General features: G+C 42.1%; 1 protein-coding gene across 2 annotated transcripts in view; it reads right to left on the bottom strand.

Annotated features, from left to right (window-relative positions):
* Positions 1-24663, bottom strand: part of KCNH1 (potassium voltage-gated channel subfamily H member 1) — a 465858-nt gene that overhangs the window by 73996 nt on the left and 367199 nt on the right. For both annotated transcript variants that reach the window (XM_003273031.4, XM_003273030.4), the window contains exon 10: positions 22795-22991. In XM_003273031.4, coding sequence (XP_003273079.1) covers positions 22795-22991 — 197 coding nt within the window. The remainder of the gene's footprint in view (positions 1-22794; positions 22992-24663) is intronic.

The following is a 24663-nucleotide window of genomic DNA, read 5'->3' as shown; positions in this document are numbered from 1 at the left end:
AGAACTACTGGGGAGAAGAAACACAGTTTACATAAGAATATTCTCTGCATAAAAAGAAGATTCCTGTGCTGGCTTCAAGGTACTCAAGGAAGAGGAGGTGGAAAATGAGAAATAGGGAACAGAGGATGAGGAGGGAAAAGAGAAGGAGAAGGGAGGAAATAAGAAAGAGGAGGAGGAAAGGGGTGTGTAGTTGGTTAAATTATGTCTCCTCACCAAGCCCCTCCAAAGATATGTACCAGAGTCCTAAACCCTGGTACCTATGAATGTGACCTCATTTGGAAATAAGATCTTGGAAAATGTAATCAATTTAAGGAGCTCAAGATGAAATCATCTTGCATTTAGAGTGGGCCCTGAGTCCTGTGACTATGTTCTTATAAGAGAAAGGTGTGGGAGATTTGAACCCTAGAGACACAGGGGCGAAGGCCATATGAACACAGAAGCAGAGATTGGAATGATGTGGTCACAAGCCAAGGATCACCAGGAGCCACCAGAAGCTGAAAGAGGCAAAGAAGTATTCTCCCCTATAGCCTTCAAAGGAAATGTGGCCCTACCAACACCTTGATTTCTGACCTCTGGCCCCTGGAAGTGTGAGAGAATAAATTTATGTTGTTTTAAGCCACCAAATTTATGATAATCTGCTATACCAGTCATAGGAAACTAATAATTAGGGGATCCCCCAAGTGTGTGGGGGACATCGGAGGGAGATATCACAGTATGTACCACTCTCAAGTAGCCACCAATATGATGATTTTCTTTTCCTCAGGAAGCTCAAGAATGATGAGTAAAATCTGAGACTTCTGGACAATACAGGATGCACACAAATAATGGAAAAGACACTCAAATAAAGCGGAAACTAAGTAAACAATCGAAATGTGGAGTCAGATGCCACTGACAGCCTACGAAAGCCAAGTAGCCCAGCTTCCCCATGGGGTTGTCCTTGGCTTTGGTGAGGGGAAGAAGCAGGGTCTGTCCTGGACACTTGTTCCTGGGCTCAGGGCCCAAGTGTTTGGATGCATAGCTTCCCAGTCTTTCAATGGAGGTACACCTCTTGTCTCCTCAGCCAAAGACTCAGGATCATGAATAACTCACAGTAAACTCACTGGGGGGTTGTAGGCATGGATTATTTGTAAATACCGTAAAAGGTCCCTGATCCAAAAGGCTCTGCACTCGAAGTGCATTACATGTACCTTCTATTCTCCCTAGGCCCTACCCCACCCCTACATCAGCCCATTATAATTCTTAAAGATTTTGTGCTCAAGCCAGGGGCCCAAGTGGGGGCATTTACCCTCCATATAGTGCAAACATACACAAATAACAATTGACCACCATATAACATAACACTTTGTAGGGTTTTCAAGCTTACAAATATCAGACTAATCATTTTTTTTTTTTTTTTTTTTTTGAGATGGAGTCTCGCTCTTTCGCCCAGGCCGGACTGCAGTGGTGCTATCTCGGCTCACTGCAAGCTCCGCCTCCCGGGTTCAGGCCATTCTCCTGCCTCAGCCTCCCAGGTAGCTGGGACTACAGGCGCCCGCCACCACGCCCGGCTAATTTTTTTTTGTATTTTTAGTAGAGATGGGGTTTCACTGTGTTAGCCAGGATGGTCTCGATCTCCTGGCCTCATGATCTGCCTGCCTCGGCCTCCCAAAGTGCTGGGATTACAGGCGTGAGCCACCGCGCCCGGCCCAGACTAATGTTTATATCTGACCCAAAGGGAAAAGAATACTTCCCAAGCCAAGTAGACCTGACTGAAAACAACACCATCTGGCCAAGAAACAGAACTTTTGGGATGATTGGATCCAAGGAATGGTTGTGTGGATTATCCAGCCTTCTTCTCCCTGGCTGCCACTCTTAGGACTAATCACTGATAGGAGGAAATGTTGCTAACACATTGATATAGTTTGGATATTTTTTTCCCTGCCCAAATTTCATGTTGAAATGTAATTCCCAATGTTGGAGGTGGGGGCTGGTAGGAGGTGTGTGGGTCATGGGGGCGGATCCCTCATGGATCGGTGCTGTTCTTATGATAGTGAGTTCTCGTGAGACCTGCTTGATTAAAAGTGTGTGGTACCTCCCTTAACTCTCTCTACTGTTCCTGCTTTTACCATGTGATGTGCCTGCTCCACACTTCACCTTCTGCCCAAGCAAAAGCTTCCGAGGCCTCCCCAGAAGCCAAGCAGATGCCGGCATCATGCTTGTATGGCCTGCAGAACCATGAGCCAATTAAAACTCTTTTCTTTATAAATTATCCAGTCTCAGGTATTTCTTTATAGCAACATAAGAATGGCCTGATACACAAGTACATACAGGCACACACACACACACACAAAGACACACACACAGAGCAGCAGCAACATTGCTGGCAGACACAACAGTCCATGGGGAAAGCAAGCAAATTTCCAGCCATGGGTGTGGGAGCATGCACGCACACGTCCAAGTGCAAACGGGGCCTGCTTGTGCAGAAGGAGACATTAGTAGTCGAAGCTCATGCAGTGACAAAGGGGCAGCTGCTTATGCTTTAGTTCCCTCTGTGACCCCTGTGCATGCAAAGCAGTCACCGACAGGGGCAGAGAGGGAAGTAGGAAGCACAGAGAGGTCAGGGTGGGGGTGGGCTGCCCCTGCTCATGGGCACAGAATGCAGCTTTGCTAACAGATTAGGTGGGGCTGGTGGAAATGGAAGAGCTGCTTAAAATGATTACTTATAGAGAGAATCCAAGGAGTTTTGTTGCTCATGACCACAGATAATTAGGAGCTGCCTCCAGCACCGGTCCAACAAGCTTGGAGCTGAAAGGACCCCTGTTCAGGTTCTAACCTGAGAGAAATGTCAGAGAAGAATTAGGAAGTGCTTTAACACAAAGCCCAGGATGAAAAACCTGGCAGCTCTCCAACTGTCTCAACATGCAGCAGAACAGCTAAACAAAGCCACTCTGCAGCTACATTTGTCCAGCCATGAGGCAGAAGGACTGGGAAAACTGGATTTGGCATGCCAGCCCTTCCCTGGGTTTTCTTCTAGCCCAGCTCACAGTTTGGGGTTTGCAAAGGCATCTGCCTCCCTGGGCAAGAAGTTCGGCTGTACAGAGCAGATACCAGGTTCCTCTTTTCCATAAATATTTCTGCAAAATCCACTCATCTTCCTGAAATCTCCAATTATGAGTACACTTTGCCTTTATTTCTCAGTGCGCCTTTCTTTCCCTTAGCCCAATTCTTTCCCCCAGATCCCCACTTTCCTAGGGCAAAAGAAAGTGGCTTCCACTCACAGCAAATTTTCTGAGTCCTCCCCACAGTGAAGTGAAAACCAAAGAGAGAACATTATCAGAGAAAAGCAGCACTATTCATATATCCTTAACTTTACATAATAATTTCATAATTGCTTTTTATGAAATCAAGTTAAATCACATTTCTGCTGCAAAAATGCTTGAAATCGTGACTTTAGGGAAGGAGAGGTTGCCAGCATACTGCATGGCACGCTGCTAGCTATGGAACCCCTCGTGGTGTGCTTTTGTTTGCTAAGATTTCCAATATTTTAAACTCCATTTCCTAACTCTACAGGTGCTCTCTTGTTTTTCATATATGATCCTTCCACGTACTGCCATCTGCCATAGGATTTGTCCCATAGCCTGGAGAAACCCTCCCCCTGCTTACAGTCTTTGGAACCCAGCTTCATATCTTGGTTCATCCAGATGGTTACAGAGATCTTCTGATAGAGTTAGGATGTAGTGTCACTTCATCAATAGGGGGTGTCCAGTGTATAATGTGCTCCATCCTGAGGAATGCAGGGTTTTAGATGCTATAACACAAACAAATGTCCTCCTTTAAAAATTCATACTTTGTCAACCAGAAGTTATTTTCATATCTGGTTTAAGCATTCGCAAGAATTGTGCTAGGAAATACAGCAGAATACAGAAGCTGTCTGCAAATAGATCTCCAAGTGATAAGGCACAATTTTCAGTATGCTGCCTGTTGCAAGAGGTTTTTTTAAAATTAAATCTATCATGGAAAATACACTGGCCTTTGCTACTATAGGCAGCTCAGGGACAGTCAGATAGATGGAAAAGCCTGGGAAGTGAAAAGTTTGAGGAGCCACTGGGACCCTATAACATTGCCAGGTGCAGTGGGAATTAGGATGGAAGAGATAGTGAATTCACTGGTGGCCCCCTGGGAATATTGCATCCCAGTCCATGCTGATCCACTTGTTCTTGGGGTCCCTAGACACTTCTAGAAAAGGCTAATCCTGAAGGTTGGCCTACCCTGAAAGTCTGAGACAATTCCCTTCTGGTGTCTTCAAGCAGCCTTCTCTTAGGTAAAACAAGGTCAGGAAGGAGCTAGAAACAAATTTGGGGGATGGAGAAGCTGGATAGTGATTTCTCTCAGGAGGCTCTCTTCCTAGGTTCTTACTGATTAGCAATTCAGATTCACTGTTCTCACATCAGCCCATCCTGGCAAAGGCACCTTCCTGATTGAGTATCAGCCATTTAATCAATCATCTTGCTTTTGTGCTGCACCTCTTCCAATTGGTGACTCTATTTCTCTGATCCTGGGAGTGCAGTCCTGGCCATTGGGCCCTTTGTACCCCTGGGAGAGGCTGTCATCCCAATGATGAATCTGGGGGCTTCAGCATGCCCTGTCTATCTCATGTGTAATTCCATTAAAGCAGCAGGCCATTGGCTACCACCTATGGGCATCTGGGCCCTATGGAGCCACCATAGGACTTGATAAAGGATGGCATTTGAATCAACCATCTCTGTGCCCTGTCCATAATAAGGGACATAGGAGTACACAGAAGAGACTGGGTTTCTCTTCTAGTCAGGTAAATTCCTACCCCTCTATCAAGATCCAGTTCAAGAGTTACTTCCTCAAAGAGTTTCCTAACTATTCCTATGGCCAGAAAAGGCCTTAGATTCATGGTTATCATATTCCCACTCTTACTTTAAGGCTTCTTCCCAGCCCAGCTTTGGCCATATTCTAAGCCACTCCCTGATTCTTCAGGTTCTGCCCAGGTACAAATCTCCAGTCAAGCTGGCCACTCAACTGAGAGCTGAAGGTCATTCCTCTGGCCTCTCATGATGAACAGAAGCAAACTGCAGCTCTGAATATTCCTGTCACAGACCATCACCAGACTTTTATGCTACCTCAGTGGTACCATAGCAGAGCCACATGCCAAATAGCCACTTGTCAGGAGGATCATTCAGTCTCATTCTGCTCCATTGTTTAATTATGCAAACTCATTTGCATCTCCTTCCTCTGTCTCTGAACAAACAGCAATCATGCAAATACCATCAGCTGTCAAGCCCTGTGGTGGCTCCATAGAGCCTGGTTACCCTTAGGCAGTGGCCAGAGGCCTGCTGCTGTAATGGAATTACTGAAGAGCTACACAGGGCATGCTGCAGTCTCCAGAACCAATACTGGGCTGACAGCCTCCTCCAGGGGGTACTGAGGACCCATCAGCTAGGGAAGCTCTACTAGGACAGAGAAATGAGGTCACTATTTGGAAGAGGTGCAGCACAAAAGCAAGAGCATGGTCTTGAGACTCAAGAAGACCACATTCCCCACAGCTTCTTGCCCATGCTCCTCACCTGAGAGGGGCCCTACCTGCTCTAGTCACAAGTCCACAGATGGCACCTTTTTGAGAGTTTAGAGACATTGTTTGGTGACCTGGAAGTGGAGGTCAAAGCAGTCATTTTAGTTTTAGCCCAGAGATTGGAGTGCTTGCTCTGGACAGGACAAAGGCCCCCAAAGGCAGAATTGAGTGGCAAGTGTGCACCAGCAGTAGGTGCTGGAATTAGACTCTCTCTCATCGCAGGACAGGAAAAGGAGAGTAGCTGAAGCCAAGGTTTCTCCCAGGCAGCAAGACTTGCAGCCAGAGACAGCTTTGTGACCTGGAACCAGTCTGTGTATGCCACTACTGGATGCCCCAGCCTGCTCCCTTGGTCAGCTGGGGGACAGTGGCCTACCAGCTGAGGAGCAAGAGGGAGGTGGAACCCACTCCCCTGGAGATCTAACCTCAAGCACAGTCTACCCTTAAAGAAGGGAGAAGCACAGCCCATCAAAGTCCCCACTGAGTCAAAGAAAATGTGAGTGTGGTGCCAGCTGCTAAAGGGAGCACCACCAAAGCCTGGAAATGGACCTGGAGAGGGGATAATATATCACCATCCACCAACCTCCTCAGTGCACTATTGTGGACTCATCAGTGGCTCTTTCTGTTGGGGCTCAGGGAGCATGGGCTGAAATAAACCACTTGTCAGGCTTCTCCAGTGAATCCATCCCCAGTGAAGGCAAATGCACACTGGGAGGTGGTGCTTTTCATGCTTCTCCCTTGCCTCCGTCCCTGCCCCTAACTGCGGGCTCTTACTCTTAAGCCACTTATTGGACTGTAGCCTGAATTACATCACCAAACAAAAATTACATTGCTACAATAAGCAATGTGTGAGAAGCCATAGCATGAAACTGTGTGCAACCATGGAACTCATACAGAGCCTTGGTGCCCTGAAAGCTCCCAGAAATGAAGCAGTGGATTATGCACAATATATACCACAGTCATACCCCAAGGGGAAAAAAAAATTAAAAAATCAAGAAGCCCTATCCAAACCTATCCAAATGATACACACACACACACACACACACACACACACACACACTATATATATATATATATACATACATATATATATGTATATATATACATATATATACATATATATATATAAAGGAGAAGTGCTGGCTCTCTCAGATGAGAGGGAACCAGTGCAAGAAGCACTGCAATAAAAAATCCAGAGTGTTATGTCACCTCCGAGAGACCCCACTAGCTCCCAAGCAACAGATCTGAGCCGGAGTGAAATGTCTGAAATGACAAACATAGAATTCAGAATATGGATGGCAAAGACCAATACCCAACAACATCACAAGCAAGTTGAATTCCAATCCAAAGAAGCCAGGAAAACAATCCAAGATTTGAAAAACAATATGGCTATATTAAGAAAAAATGAAACAGGACCCTGGAATTGAAAAATTCACAGCAGGAATTTCAAAATATAGTAGGAAGCCTTAACAATAGACTACACCAAGCAGAAGAAAGTATTTCAGAACTCTAAGATAGGTCCTTTGAATCAACCCAAATTTGTTTGTTTGAATCAACAAAAATAAAGAAAAAAAGAATTTAAAAAAATGAACTAAGCCTTCAAGAAATACGGGATGATGCAATGCGACCAAATACATGACTTATTAGCATTCTCAAGAGAGAAGAGACAGTAAGCAACTTGGAAAATATATTTGAGGATATAATTCAGGAAAATTTCCCCAATCTTGCTAGAGAGGTCAACAGGCAGATATAAGAAATCTAGAGAATTCCTGTGAGATACTATACAATAGGGCTTCCCAACCCCTGGAGCCATGACTGGTACCAGTCCATGGCCTGTTAAAAACTGGTCCATACAGCAGGAGATGAGTGGCAGGTAAGCAAGCACTGCCACCTGAGCTCCGCCTCCTGTCAGATCAGCAGTGGCATTGGATTCTCATAGGAGTCTGAATCCTATTGTGAGCTGTGCATGTGAGGAATCTAGGTTGCACACTCCTTACAAGATGAAACAGTTTCATCCTGAAACCATCCCTGCCACCCCAGTTCATGGAAAAATTGTCTTCCATAAAACTGGTCCCTGGTACCAAAAAGGTTGAGGACTGCTGCTATACAAGACAACTATCTCCAAGGCACATAGTCATCAGACTATCCAAGGTCAATGTGAAAGAAAAAGAATCTTGAAGGCAGCTAGATAAAAAGGATCATATTACCTATAAAGGGTAATACTATAATATGACCCTTTCATAGTATTAGCGTGAAAACCGTCAGACTAAGAACAGACTTCTCAGCAGAAACCTTGCCAGCCAGAAAAGATTGGGGACCATTTTTGGCATTCTTGAAGAAAAGACATGCCAGCCAAGAATTTCATTTCCTGCCAAAGAAAGCTTCATGAACAAAGGAGAAATAAAGTGTTTCCCAGACAAGCAATTGCTAAGGGAATTCATCACTGCCAGACCAGTCCTACAAAAAATGCTTAAAGGAGTTCTAAACATGGAAACAAAAGATTGTGTATTTGTCTGTTTTCACGCTTCTGATAAAGACATAACTGAGACTGGGCAATTTACAAAAGAAAGAGGTTTAATGGACTTACAGTTCCATATGGGGAGGCCTCACAATCATGGCAAAAGCCAAGGAGACCCAAGTCACATCTTACATGGATGGTAGCAGGCAAAGAGAGAGGGCTTGTGCAGGGAGATTCCTCTTTATAAAACCATCAGATATCATGAGAACAGCAAGGGAAAGACCTGCCCCTATGATTCAATTACCTCCCTCCAGGTCCCTCCCAAAACACGTGGGAATTCAAGATGAGATTTGGGTGAGGACACAGTCAAACCATATCAGAATGATACTTGCTACCACAAAAGTACTTGTAAGCACATAGCCCATGGACCCTATAAAGCAATGGCAGAATTGAGACTAGTCAACTAGTTGTTGGCAACTAGCCAACAACACTACAGCAGGAACAAAATCTCACAAAGCAACATTAACCTTGAGTGTAAATGGTCTAAATGCTCCACTTAAAATAGAGAGTGGCAAATTGGATTAAAAAAACAAGACTCATCCTTTTGCTATCTTCGAGAGACCCATCTCACATGTAATGACACCCACAGACTCAATGTAAAGAGATGGCAAAAGATCTACTGCACAAATGGAAAACACAAGACAGCAGGGGGTCACTAGTCTTATATCACATAAAATAGGCTTCAAACCAACAAAAGTAAAAAAGGAAAAGGAATAACATTACATAATGGTAAAGGTGTTCAACTCAACAAGAACACTTAACTATCCCAAATATATATACAATTAAAATTGGAGCATTCAGATTTATAATACTATTATTTCTAGACCTGAGAAATGACTTTGACAGTCACAAAATAATGGTGGGGGACTTCAATATCCCACTGACAGCAATAGACAGGTAATCAATGCAGAAAAATAACAAAGAAATTCTGGACTTAAATTTGGTACTTGACCAATCAAACTTAATAGACATCTACAGAATACTCTACCCAGCAACCACATAGTATACATTCTTCTCATCTGCACATGGAACATACTCTAAGACTGACCAAGTGCTTGGTCATACAGCAAGTCTCAATAAATTCAAAAAAATAAAAATCATACAGTGGAATAAAAATAGAAATCAATTCCAAATGAACTCTTAAAACTACCCAAATACATGGAAACTAAACAACTTGCTCCTGAATGACTTTTAGGTAAAAAACAAAATTAAGGCAGAAATTAAAAAAATTCTTTGAAACAAATGAAAATAGAGACACGACATACTAAAATCTCTGGGATGCATCAAAAACTGTGTTAAGAGGAAAGTTTATAGTTCTAAATGCCTATATCAAGAAGATAGAAAGATCTGAAATTAACAACCTAAGATCAGAGCTAAAGGAACTAGAAAAAAAGAACAAGCTAAACCCAAGGCTAGCAGAAGTAAAGAAATAGCAAAAATCAGGGCAGAACTAAATGAAACTGAAACCAAAAACCATAGGGAGGATCAGCAAAACAAAAGGTTGGTTCTTTGAAAAGGATAAACAAGTTCGATAGACCACTAGCTAGATGAACAAAGGAGAGAGAAGCTCCAAATAAGCACAACCAGAAATGACAAAGACAATATCACAACCAATCCCACAGAAATATAAAAGATCCTCAAAACTATTATGAACATCTCTATGTACACAAACTAGAAAATCTAGAAGAAATTGATAAATTCCTGGAAACACATAACCTCTCAGGATTGAATCAGGAAGAAAAAGAAATCCTGAAAAAACCAATAGTGAGTAATGGAATTGAACCAGTAATAAAAACCTGCCAACCAACAAAAACCCTGGACCAGATGGATTCACAGCCAAATTCTACCAGACATACAAAGAAAAGCTGGTTCCAATCCTACTGAAACTATTTTTAAAAATCGAGGAGGAGGGACTCCTCCTTAACTCATTCTACTAAATCAGCATCATCATGATACCAAAATCTGGCAAAGACACAACAAAAAAAGAAAACTACAAATCAATATCTCTGATGAACATAGATGCAAAAATCCTCAGCAAAATACTAGGAAACTAAATGCAGCAGCACATCAAAAAGTTAATTCACTGTGATCAAGTGGGCTTTATTCCTGGGATGCAAGGATGGTTCAACACGTGCAAATCAAAAAATGTAATTCACCATATAAACAGAATGAAAAACAAAAACCATGTAATCATCTCAATAGATGCAGAAAAAGTAGTCAATACAATCCAGCATCTCTTTATAATGAAAACCCTCAACAAACTGGCAATTGAAGGAACACACCTCAAAATAATAAAAGCCATCTATAACAGACCCACAGCCAACATCATACTGAATGGACAAAAGGCAGAAACATTCCCCCTAAGAACTAGAACAAAACAAAAATGTTCATTCTCATCACTCCTATTCAACATAGTAATGGAAGTTCTAATCAGAGTAATCAGACAAGAGAAAGAAATAAAGGGCATCCAAACAGGAAAGGAAGAAGTCAAACTATCTCTTTGCTGATGATATTATTCTATATCTAAAAAACCCTAAAGACCAAAAGTCTCCTAAATTTGATGACTTCAGGAAAGTCTCAGGATACAAAATCAACATACAAAAATCAGTAGCATTTCTATACACCAATAATGTGCAAACTGAGAGCCAAATCAAGAATGCAATTTCATTTGCAGGAGCCACACACACAAAAATAAAATACCTAGGAATACATCTAACCAAGCAGGTAAAAGACCTCTATGAGAAGAACTATTAAATACTACTTAAATAAATCATAGACAGCACAAACAGAAAAGCATTCCATACTTATGAATTGGAAGAATCAGTATCATTAAAATGTGCATACTTCCCAAAGCAATATACAGATTCAACACTATTCCCATCAAGTTACCAATGTCATTTTTTTCACAGAATTAGAAAAAAACTGTTCTAAAATTCATATGGAACCAAAAAACAGCCCAAATAGCCAAGGCAATCCTACACAAAAAGAATAAAGCTGGAGGCAATCACATTATCCAACTTCAAAGTACATTATGAGGTTACAGTAACCAAAACAGCATGGTACTGGTACAAAAACAGATAAATACACCAATGGAACGGAATAGGAAGTTTGAAATGAAGCCACACACCTAAAACTAACTGGTCTTTGACAAAGTCAACAAAAATAAACAATAGGGAAAGAATACCCTATTCAATAAATGATACGAGAAAATTGGCTAACTATATGCAGAAGAATGAAACTGGACCCCTACCTCTCACCATATACAAAAATTAACTTAAGATGAATTAAAGATTTAAATGTAAGACCTCAAACTATAAAAATCCTAGAAGAAAACCTAGAAAATACCCTCCTAGATATTCACCTGGGCAAATAATTTATGTTAAGTCCTCAAAAGCAAATGCAACAAAAATAAAAATTGACAATTGGGGTCTAATTAAATGAAAGAGCTTCTGCACAGCAAAAGAAACTATGAACAGAGTAAACAGACAACCTACTGGATGGGAGAAAATTTTGCAAACCATGCATCTGATAAAGAACTAATATCCAGAATCTATGAGGAACTTAAATCAACAAGCAAAAATCAAATAACTTCATTAAAAAGTGGGCAAATGACATGAACAGATGCTTCTCAAAGGAAGACATCCTAGTGGCCAAGAAACATGAAAAAATGTTCAACATCACTATCATCAAAGAAATGCAAACCAAAACCACAAAGAAATACCATCTCACACCAGTCAGTACGGTTATTGTTAAAAAGTCACAAAATAACAGATGGTAAGGTTGGGGAGAAAAGGGAATGCTTACACACTGTTGGTGGGAATGACAATTAGTTTAGCCCCTGTGGAAAACAGCTTGGAGATTCTCAAATAACTAAAAATAGAATTACCATTCGATCCAGAAATCCCATTACTGGTTATAAACCCAAAGGAAAATAAATTGTTCTACCAAAAAAGACACCTGCACTCATATGTTTATCACAGCACTATTCACAATAGCAAAGACATGGAATTAACCCAGGTGCCCATCAACAGTAGACTGGATAAAGAAACTATGGTACATATACACCATGGAATACTACAAAGCCATTAAAAAACAAAATCATGTCCTTTGCAGCAACATGAATGCAGCTGAAGGCCATTATCCTAAGTGAACTAATGCACAAACAGAAAACTATGTACCACATGTTCTCACTTACAAGTAGTAGCTCAACATTGAGTACACATGGACACAAAGATGGGAACAATAAATACTTGGGATTCCAATACTGGGGATGGGGGGTATGGAAGGGTCCAAAACTGGGCAGGGGGTAATGGTTGTGGGTGGAAGGGTTGAAAAACTATCTACTACTGGGTAGTATGTTCACTACTTGGATAGTGGGATCACTAGAAACCCAAACCTCAGCATCATGTAATATACCCACGTAACAAACCTGCATACATAGTCCCAGAATCTAAAATTTAATAAAACAAACAACAACAAAAAGATTATGGGCTTGGTGATTGCCAGGCTTGAGCTACAATTCTAACTCCAATTAGCTTAATGGATCAGGAGCAAATTATTTAACCTATCTTGGCCTCAGCACCTAAGTGAGATACATGTAAAGGCGTTAGCACACACTTGGCAGATGAGACAATAAATTGGGATGGTTATTATATTTTATGCTGGCACCAGGGGTATCTGCAGAGGCTCAGAGATCTCTACAATCAGGGCCTGGCAGGGAGAAAAAAAGGGAAAAGGGGCTATGAAATATATAGGAAAAGCTTCAGAGGGACAAAGAAGGAAAGATGTCTCTGCCGACACCACCTTTTAGCCAAGGCTTTAAGAATATACAGCAACAGGCCAGGCGCGGTGGCTCACGCTTGTAATCCCAGGACTTTGGGAGGCCGAAGCGGGCAGATCACTTGAGGTCAGAAGTTCGAGACCAGCGTGGCCGAGATGGTGAAACCCTGTCTCCACTAAAAATACAAAAAATTAGCCGGGCGTGGTGGCAGGCACCTGTAATCCCAGCTACTCGGGAGGCTGAAGCAGGAGAATTGCTTGAACCCAGGAGGTGGAGGTTGCAGTGAGTGAGCCGAGATGGTGCCACTGCACTCCAGCCTGGGTGACAGAGGGAGACTCTGTCTCAAAAAAGAGGAAGAAAAAAAGAATGTATAGCAGTAATAAGATGGAGGGACATGCCCAATATTGGTTGGTAGATTTGCGTATTTTTGTTGGTTGGTTGGTTCACTGATTGACTCATTCAATTATTGAACATTGCCTTTGTACCAAGCTCTAAAAAAGCTGATCAAGACAGAGAAGTGTGGCTGGGTAGGGTAGTTCACGCCTGTAATCCCAGCACTTTGGGAGGCCGAGGCAGGTGGATCACCTGAGGTCAGGAGTTTGAGGCCAGCCTGGCCAACATGGAGAAACCTTGTCTCTACTAAAAATACAAAATTAGCCGGGCATAGTGGCACATGCCTGTAATTCCAGCTACTCAGAAGGCTGAGGTGGGAGAATCATTTGAAACTGGGAGGCAGAGGTTGCGGTGAGCCAAGATCACGCCATTGCACTCTAGCCTGGGCAACAAGAGTGAGACTCAAAAAAGTTGACTGGAAGTATAATGAGGGCTACAAAGAGGTGATTCTTGCTAATTGAATTAAAAGACAAGGGGCTTCATCTAGACTAGAGAAATTAAAGAGAAGCTACATGGAGTCAGGGTCCCATTATGAATTCAAAATTTCAATCTAGAAATCTAAGTTAAGCACAGGCAGGGTAAAGACCATTAAGTGACATTAGTAAGAAGTAAATTGCCAACAACAAAGTTTGCAGAGAGATAAACCAAAACAGCGTGGACCTCTGACATACATTATACCAGATATGGTCTGCATGGACATTTGGTCTGGGATAGATTCTTTATGTGAGCTCATATGCAGGCATTCAAAGTCCACTTGGAAATGGGGGAGAACTAACACTTCTTTTTATTAATCTAACATCTTTTTTTTTTTTTTTTTTTTTTTTTTTGAGACGAAGTCTCGCTCTGTCGCCCAGGCTGGAGTGCAGTGGCACAATCTCGGCTCACTGCAAGCTCCGCCTCCCGGGTTCACGCCATTCTCCTGCCTCAGCCTCCCGAGTAGCTGGGACTACAGGTGCCCGCCACTACGCCCGGCTAATTTTTTGTATTTTTAGTAGAGACGGGGTTTCGCCGTGGTCTCGATCTCCTGTCCTCATGATCCGCCCACCTCGGCCTCCCAAAGTGCTGGGATTACAGGCGTGAGCCACCGCGCCCGGCCTTAATCTAACATCTTATAAGGTAGTTATTGTTATCAGAGGAGAGGCAGCCTGGGTTCAAATCCTGACTCTGCTTACCAAAAGCAAAGGCTAGAATAAAAATCTCCTTGACTTACTGTCAAAATTTATAAAGACATACTCAAAACCACAGAGCACATTTTTAAGAGTAGAAGGAAGAATAAATAGGAAAAAGGAAGTCCAAAAAACATGGCAGATGGGTTCAAAATGTGAAATTTGGCTGAGCCAAAGAAAGAATGAGAAAGTAACTTGCAAGGAGGGACTTTGAAACTAGTTAGAAAACATCCTTTGACAGCCTTCTAGTATTAGCACAGGTGAAATGCACTTTGAAAACATGACTAGCTGCTCACTAGAAAATGAGTTGGCCACTGGGCATTTGTAAGAGGTGGGAAGGGAGCTGAGTTGAGGAAGATGTTTAGAAATTACGGAGACCCTGCCAGTAATCTCTGTTTGGGACTTTACTGAGGACCAGGTGATAGAGATTCCCTCTGCTAGAGTATATTTTGGCTTCTTGATGTTTTCAGAGGCAAGACCTGTTCACTCCACAGGTCAGTGATCATTTGAGCTGGAAGAGATACTAAAGAGCATCTAGACCCTGCTTCCTAAATGTGCTCTGTAAAACACTAGCTCTGGTGGATTTTAACAGACATTTCATAATAGGTAATACTTACAGATATAATTCGAAATTTTAGAGAGCACATGAATGAGAAATCTTGGGTTAAACATCTAAGACATCAAGAAGCCAACTTGCTTGCTTGAGGATGAACTTCTGATCTAGGATCCATTAGCACTACCCTTATTATGCCTCAACTACACACACCTAAGAAAATATTATTAAGGATGCTACTCTCCTCCAGAAGACTGCACTAGCCTTATACTCTTCTAAACTAGGCCAGATCTTTTCTAATTTGTGGTAAACACTATATATAACAGTACATCAAGTAACTTGATGAGTATTAAAAGATAAATTACAACTTTCCTCCTCCTTCCTTTCTTCCACATCTGACTCTACCATTCCCTCCATTCATTCTGTTATAGGAGTAATCAGATCCATTTTGAATCCAACAAAGCCTTTCTTCACCAAACCTCACTGATGAACCACCTGGATCTCTGGGGCTACTTGAGAGGCCCAGGCTCAAATTTTAGAATTTTCTGTTCAGGAGATTTCTAGATGTTAAAATTCAGTCCATCACTTCTTTTTAAAAACTTTTAGCACCTGATGGGATCTAAGTCCCAGAAAAGCTAAGTAATACATTTGATGATTTTATTGTCATCTTCCTTATCATTATCACATCTTCTTTATCATAATTATAGCCATACAAACATTGAAAATTTGCTATGTCAAAGCATGCTTCTAAGGCCTCTATTTCATACCTGAATAAAGTAGGGCCTAGACAGGTTAGGTAACTGGCCTGAGGTCACTAAGTAGGGCCAGGATTTGAACTCAAATACTCTGACTGCAGGATCCACATTTTAAACCACCAGTCTAGTACCCCCATATGATTATTCTACCAGCCAAACTATTATGGCTCCTATTCTTCTTTGCTCTGCTGCCCCCATTGCTATGAATAATGGAACGGAAATAACACAGCTATATACCTACCACATGTGAGGCAACGTGCCTGGCACTTTATCACTCTTTCTCATCACTACCATTTGGGGTAGGCAGTGTAGATTCACGGAAGACGACAAGGTGTACTTGTTCAATGCCCACCCTTCCTGACCGCCCATCCCGCCTAGCAAATGGCAGAGCCTGGATGTGAAGATCTAGCTTTAAAGCCCATGTTCATTCCAGAACTTTATTACTTCCTTAAAAATAGCCAGACATAGCCTGACTACAGTTTAAGCTAATTCATACATAATGAAGCATGGAGCACTTTTATTATCTTCCACCTCCAGCATCATGATGGGGTTCTGCTAATATTCTCGGGGTACTGGGGAACACCTGAGGACCCATGAAAGACTGCACAGGTCCCTAACATCACTCACTGATCCTCTTGAGGAAAACAGAACTTCATTTTGATTTATAGTTTGTTGTTCTAAAAGAACTACGGACATGTCACTCACATCATCTCTCCCCCTCCCCCGACTCCTAATTCCAACACCATGATTTTATTATCTTTTTGGCTTGACAGACTAATAGATGATTTTAATTTCACAGAAGCCCACATATGGAGGGATGACAAGGAAAATATGGGCTACGCAGATATCATTTTTAAAACTTAGGCTATGATGATTCGGGGGGAAGCGGATGACATTTTTAAGTACCTAGCTTTATGGTCTTTCTTTCCATCTTACCAACCTTCCACAAGAATTTGTTCAGGGAGAAAATTGAAAAGCTTTCCAATGCCACTTATGAGCAGAGCTTTCTCCAAGCATTCAATGCTTTCATCTTCTCTTCTCCAGAATAAAATGTTCTTTGGTTAAAGTGGGCTAGAAATGTACAGACGGTATTCAAGACAGTTCACTATGGCAACCTCAGTTTTAGAAAACAGGCATTAGGAGGGCCCAGCTTTGAGAACATCAGTAACTATAGTCCCAGCTCCCTCCGAAACTCACTAAGTTGGGGCTTCAATGAAACTAAAAAAAAAAATTCATCCTGGAACAAATTAATATAAACAAACACTGCACAAAACAAACTCAATACACCACAATATTGGCTTTAAAAATAAAGCCCTGCACACAGAATGAGAACCGCCCTCCCAATTACCTACGTGCCAATTATCCCATGCACTGACTGCTGTTAATTACCTAATTGCTTGTCTGCAGTACATCATTTAATTGTGGTACATTGCTTCTACTGTCCTAATGATCAGCAGGAGAACGTAATTCCCTAGGACCTGGGGAGTGAAACCTTATCTCAGGTTGAAAGGAAAGTAGAGCCCAAGTGAAACATCGACTAAAGAAATAAGTCTGGTTATTAACCAAGGGCAACAAAGTGTGAATTCAGAACCTCTAAGACTGGAAGTGGAAGTAGGGGATGGGCAGTGGGGAGGAGAAAGGGAAAAATATGTATTGAGTGGTTCCTGCAGGTAATGTGTCACTTTTTCTTTTTGTTTGTTTTACTGTATGTAAACTTCTCAATAAACCTTATTAGGGCAGCCATAAAAAAGAATGAGTTCATGTCCTTTGCAGAGACATGGATGAAGCTGGAAACCATCATCCTCAGCAAACTAACACAGGAACAGAAAACCAAACACCACATGTTCTCACTCATAAGTGGGAGTAGAACAATGAGAACACATGGACACAGGGAGGGGAACATCACACACTGGGGCCTGTTTGGGATGTGGGGGGGCAAGGGGAGAGACAGCATTTGGACAAAAACCTAATGCATGTGGGACTTAAAACCTAAATGATGGGTTGATAGGTGCAGCAAACCACCATGGCACATGTATACCTATGTACGTTCTGCACATGTATCCCAGAACTTAAAATAAACAAAATGCAAAAAACCTAATTAAGAAGGACTTGTATCGGCCCCTTTTCACAAACAAGGAAACTGAGGCTCTGAATGGTTAAGTAATTTGCCCAAAGGCACATAGCTGGTCAACAGTCAAATCAGTATTCAAACCTAGTCCTTAAACTCAAAGCACTGCCCTTTCTAGTGAGTTACTAATAGCATGGCCGGGTTAACCCACTGCCTAACCAAAGCAAAATGTGTCATGCCTCCCACACCCAGCACACCCAGCTACCTGCTGTGTGCCTGTCACTATGAGGGGGAAATTTGTCACATCTCCCAACCTGGGGCATTACTGTGGTTCTACCATACATGTTTCTGAGTGTACTGGCGGTGGCAAAGGCCATTGGAGAAAGATACTTAGGAGACAACCCAAGCCACTCCTGAAAAGTTAACAGACTAGAAGAAAGCAGAAGCCAAAGAATGCCAATATGGGAACAGCTGAGAGCCACACTTCACTGAGGCTACCACAGAATGTGACACTGCCTAGCCAGAAGAGCACATGCCAGGTTTGGAATCTGCCACTTATTAACCGGGTAACCTTGGAAAAGGGATTTTCTTCCTCACAGGGTCCTAGTTTATTCCATTGAGAAATGGGAATGATACAGTAATGTCATGAGGCTGTTCTGAAGATGTAATAAGCTGACATACACATACTGATACTGTGACGTAGCTTGTACAATATCTGGAGTTGGTAATAATTTACTATTTATAGTCTGCAAAGCTCTGATTACAGACACAAGATGACTCTAGGCCTGGGGGAAAAAGCGCATAGACCTGGCACCCTACAGAGCCAAGGGTTTGATGAGGAAGGCTCTACTCCCCTTCTTTTCATGAATAGCCACAAGCCACCTCCCTCAGAAGAAACAAAAATGCTGTGCTTTTCTTTTGTGCTTCCCTCTAGACTTCCTGTTAACTGACCTAAGATCTCAAAATAGCCTGATTTTTCCCTCCAAGAATGGAACTGGCCAAAACAGTGGGCAAATGCTGACCTCTTCACTGTCAGGAGCTGAAGAGGCAGCAAGGCCAGCAATGGATTCCACTTCCCAGAGTGGCTGATCCCTCCTTTGCTGCAAGAGGTGCAGAGAACCTGCGGATAACACCTACCCCACAGAACACTGTGCAAGGCAATAACCCTGCATGAACAAAGGCAGAGGAACTGCCTTCTTTTTACTTTTCAAAAGGCACAGGATGATAAAGAATAGGGTATCAATCAAGTGGAGGGAACAAAATAACAATAACACACAAATGAATTGAGCACTCGCTATGTAGTAGGCTTCATGTGAGCTTTGCAAATATTATCTTATTTAATGCTTGCAACTATCCTACAAGTTAGAAATTTTTCATCATCTCCATATTTCAGAAAAGGAAGCTTTTATAGCTCATCCAGAATTATAGAAGCAATAAGTGGCAGAAGCAGGACCCAGACCAAAGTCTCACCTGGCTCAGACCTCACAAGCAAGAAAAACTAAAGGTCAAAATGCTGGGTTTGCCCCCAGGTTCTGCCTCTTTCATCCCTGTCTGTGCCCTCATGTGGCTTTGGAGGAAATGGAGGAAGGCAAGAGTTTCTTCCTGAGTTGGGTTCCAAGAGCAGAGCTGAGAGCTAGGTGATGTTCATACCCTTGGATTTAGGGAGAAAGGGATGTGGTTTAGAATACAGAGGCTAGAGTAGAACAGGAAACTGTGATCAGGAAGGCTTTGGCCAAGGTGTCACTTCTGGCTCCAATTCTTTCATTCCAACCCAGCTCTGTGACCTTTCTATAAAATGTGAAATGAGGGTGTTAGGGAAGTAGGGAAGAGACTGAATGGTTACCAAGTCATCTTCCAGCTCAGAGTCTTTGCTGCACATTGGAGAAGATCTACAAGATCAAGAAACTCCCCAGACAGATGTCAAAGGCACAGTGTTGTCAAGAATCTTAGCAAATAAAACACTTAATTTTGCCAAGATAGAAACAGCTACAAAAATATACTTCACTTTACCAGGAAAAAAAAATAGCTAGGAGAATAATTCATGCATGTAATGTTCTTGTCTTCCATGCCCTACGTAACTATGAATTAATTCTCAGAAGGACACAATGAGAAACTACAATGGCAATAATAAAATGACAAGCCTCTTTTTTTTTTCCCAAAAAAGAATGGCTACCTCTTTACACAAAGGCTTTCACTAAAATTCCTTTGGATCCATACCAGACTCATACACAGTCACTTAGAGTTGGAAGGAAATTTGAAGGTCAGTTAGTTTGACTCTCCAACAGTTGCCTAAGTCCCTTCCACAATGTTTCTGAGTATGGGTACCTAGGAGATGCCTAAGTACCTCATAATAACAAACTTGATACACTCAAATCAGCCTATTTCATTCTTTGGGGAGCTCTGATTTTTTTCAAAAGACTTTTTATACTGTGCCAAAATCTGTCTATAATTTTGGTTCTTCCTCTGTACCCTGTGGCTATAAAAAATCCTCCACAACAGCCCTTCAAAAATGTAGCCCCTGCGTCTTCTCTTCTGCAGAGCTATCACTCTGCACTTACAGAAAAAATCTGACCACTGAGGTGTCACTGTTTTTGTTGTCATTCTTGTTTTTTTTTAAAGACAGATTTACTTGAGCCACAATTATTCCAAGAAGATTACTCCTCCAAATAACCCAAACTGCATATTTTTTCAACCTATATTATCAGCAACACTGAAAGCTGATTATAATCAACTTGCTTTCATAGAAAGAAGGAATACATCAAAAAATAGCTTATAAGAGAATCCACTTAGCTAAATGTATCACCAGCAAGCATCCCATGTTCCCAACCAACAGATCAACCAGGAAGAACATTGGATGCACATTTCTCCATCACTGCCCACCCTCCACTAGAATTTAAATGGCCAGGTTTCAAACCACAGAACTATAAAAACCATCTCACCACAATCTTTCATTTTATAATGTGGAAGTTGAGGCCCAGAGATCCCATCTCTTTCTACTTGCCATCCTCAAATATTTATTAATTCTAGGCACCCCACACTCGTTTATGCACTGAGGATACTAAGGCACCAAGCCCTTGCCTTCACAGGTCTCTGTGCAGGTACCCACAAGATAGTCCAAGGGATTTAAAACAGGTGGAGGAATATTGCTGGGGTAGACCCATGACAGGCATTGGAACCTTGTACAAAGGACTTAGAAGACAAAGGGTTGTTTCCTTTCTCCAGACTTTGCTCAAACTGCCCCTCCCAGTAGATCATTGGCCCCTTCTGTTCGGCAAACTCGTTCTTTGGACTCAGCTCAGGTATCACCCCTGACAATTAATCCTTGACTCCCTTTAGCTGTCCCCCTCCTTTATGCTCCCATAATACCTTGTTCAAATCACAATCACTGTACTTAGCATCTTCTATGCAATTATCTTTCTTGTGTTAATCTTTTCCATTAGACTTTAGGTTCCTGGAGATAGGGAACTGAGTATCATTGGGTTTTATATGTCTAGTCTAGTTCAGTTGGCACAATACTGGGTTTGATGAATGAAAAAGTAAACATTTCAGCAGCTTTTAGGGCTAACAGGGGTTCGTCACACACAGAAAAGAATTCCAGGTTGAGAAAGCAGCAGGCAGAGATACAGCACTCTGAATGGGTGTGGTGTGCTTGGAGTACTGTGCGGAATTCTCATGGTGGCAGTTCAGGATGGGAAAGGTGGGCATGGGGAGAAGTGGATGAGGTCAGGGCTCAGGGGTTAAGTTTGGGCCAGATGTGGACAATCACATACACCATGCTGAAATGTACAGATACTATCCTTTAGTCAGGTGGGAGAGTGACAGATCAGATTTTTAAGGTTAGTCAAGCAGCCATAAGAAGAAGGCACTCCATCGAGGGCAGACATGAGGCAGGAAGGTGAGTTTGGAGCCCATTGCATGATCCAGCTAGGGCACGAGGAAGGTTTTTAATGAAGAGCTTTGTGTCCTGAGAATTCTGTGGGGACCTTGAGGATGAAGGCAAAGTACTGACTTAGAGTTGAGAGCTTAGGCAGAACCAACAGGATCTGATGGGTAACACAAGGCCTCAGAGAGGGAGAAGCAGCATCAACGTTGATGCCAGGGTTTCTAACTTGGAACCCCAGGACAAATCAGACAATGTAAATAGGAACCATGAGACAACGAGCAGGTTGGGGGAAAGATTATGAGGTCATTTTAGGAAAGATTCCTATGACAACCTTTCCATATGATTTTTCCAGGTGCAGAGCTATCTTGTTATTGTTTTAACCAAAAGAGTTAGAGAGATGAAGTGCAAGAAAATTTGTCATGAAAACCCCAAGAGTACTGGGTACCAAGACCAATACTTTAATCCTCACAGAGACAGATGGAGGAGTTCTGATGATTTGAGAGGGAAGGAAACAACTTCAGGTGAAAGATCTTCTGGTTCTTAAACCACCAATCATTTCTCAACCAGTTTAGTTGGCAGTTGAATGCAAAATATTCTCTAGACAAACAAATTCCATGTCTCTCTTATTCTCTGGACCCAACTAAATCATTTTCATATCTGTTAAAAAATTATCATTACTAGCTGGCAGGCTAATGGCTTTATACTACTCAGCAAATCCCAGTCACCACAGAGAATTCAGTTTACATTAATTAAGTGGCCCCACAGAGCCATTTTGCTGACTAGCAACCTCACGTTTTACTCATCTTTTCAAAATGCTAGCAGGTCGAGATATTGATGGGGGGAAAAAAAGCCACCTCCCTGCCCCCTCCACACACATGAATAAATCCCTTCTGCACCAAAACAGATCCATCTTCTAATCTAGCAACATCCCCTCTCTCCTCCATTTTATAGCAAAAGCCCTGCAGAGCAAACAACAAACAGATCCTCTTTAGAACCAATTACTCTACTTAAATAAACAGCAAAGGGACTTTTCTGGTCACAGTGATTATCCAAAGTGCACAGAGACTGTTCTTTGTAGAAAATAACTGAAACTTTTAGCTCACCCTCTTCCTCAAGTTGTACGTCAGAATCAGGTTCCGGGAGAAGGAATGGGAGAAGGCCGTGTAGAATTCCAGCACTTTCTGCAGGGCATCCCGCTTGATCACATGCAGATCACAGTAGGTCAAGGCCCTAACATTGGCACAGGACTGGGCAAGGGTGGCTTCCTTCCAGAACACATCTCCAAACACGTCTCCTTTTCCTAAGGAGAGAAGGTTGTCATGAGGAAAGTGTTGGCCAGGAGAGGTCTGCCCATCCAGCTGACTTCCCTCTATTCCCCAGAATTGCTGTCCATTCAGCATTCTGCAGATTGGGCTCAGAGAAGGCAAATACTTTTAACGTGAACCTTAACAACATCCTTAACAACATGCAGTTTAAGAAATGTTAAAGTAACAGTTAACACATGCCAAAGTTTAATCACTTTGAGATCATTTATATCACCTCCTCAAAGGGTTATCTTGATCATCCTATCCAAAATAGGACACAGACACCCATTATTCTTTATCACACCCCCTTTTTCCCCTATAACACTAATCATAATCTTTCATTATATTACTTATTTACTGGTTTATTGCATGTATCTCAACTTGATAGCTCATGTGTCTTATTCATCCACATAACACAGTGCCTGCACATGGTAGGAGCTCAACCAATATTTATAGGCAGAAGGAAAGAATGGAGGTAGACTGTGGTGGGTCTATATTAGTGTGACTGAGAGGTGAATATTTAAGGGAGCATGTGGACTCTTCATCAGAAATCTAATGAGCAAAAGAGGTTTCCTCTCTCTGGGATGATCCACATGGAAGAAGTCAGACAAGTGTAGAGTTCTTTCCTTACCACAGTATGTCCACCACCCTAAGGTTTATGTTTGTATGGTGCCTCTTTCTCATCCTCTCTCCCATACCTCCTTCCAGAGTATGTTCCTTACCCTTGCTAAATGTCCTCCTGGTGGTATAAAAATATAGGCCCTATATAAATGGCATCTCTGGGATCCTCTCTATCCCTAGCATTCCACAAGAATACATTTAATAAGTTAATAGAATAATGCTATGGACTCAATGTTTGTGCCCCTCCCCCTTAATTCATATATTAAAATCCTAACCCTCAGTGCAATGATATCAGGAAGTGAAGCCTTTGGGAGGTAATTAAGTCATGGAGGTGGAGCCTTTCATAAATGGGATTCATGTCTTTATAAAAGGGACTCCTAAGAGCTCTCCTGTGCTCTTTCTATCATGTGAGGATACAATGAGAAGCAGGCAGTCTGCAAACCAGAAGGGGGGCCCTCACCAGAACCTGACAATGCTGGCTCCTGGTCTCAGACTTCCAGCTTCCAGAACTGAGAGAAATAAATTTCTGTTGTTTATAAATTACCCAGACTATGCTATTTTGTTATAGAAGCCCAAATTAAGACAAGTACTAATCCCATATAGCCATATTCTGGGTCAAACCTTTACCAAATTGTCTCTAACCATCTGCTTTTCACACCTAGGGATATTCTTCCTACCTTTGCCAGCAAGCAACATTTTAACACATGTCAAATGCAAAGCCTACTTAATTTCTGGCATGGCCTCTGGTTATAAATAGCGTAAAATGTTGTTTATCTTGCCTCTAAATTTTCAGCACGATAAACACAAATTTGAATCCCCAGGGAGCCAACGAGGAGTACGCAGGAGGAAGGAAAAAATGCTACAAAAGGTGAAAAGTAATGTATTCAAGGGAGTTGTCAGCCTGTACATCCAGATAGGCCAAGCTCCACAGCTGAAATCAAAGGACCTGTAGCTCAGTGTGTTTAATAGGCCAGCTGTTTCCCTGATTAAAGCTAAGGAGGTAATTATACTTCCAAGTACATTGATAGAACTTGACTTTACCTCAAA

Source organism: Nomascus leucogenys, chromosome 5 (assembly GCF_006542625.1).
Source record: "Nomascus leucogenys isolate Asia chromosome 5, Asia_NLE_v1, whole genome shotgun sequence".
Lineage (NCBI taxonomy): Eukaryota > Metazoa > Chordata > Mammalia > Primates > Hylobatidae > Nomascus > Nomascus leucogenys.
This window is presented reverse-complemented; position numbering and strand designations above follow the sequence as displayed.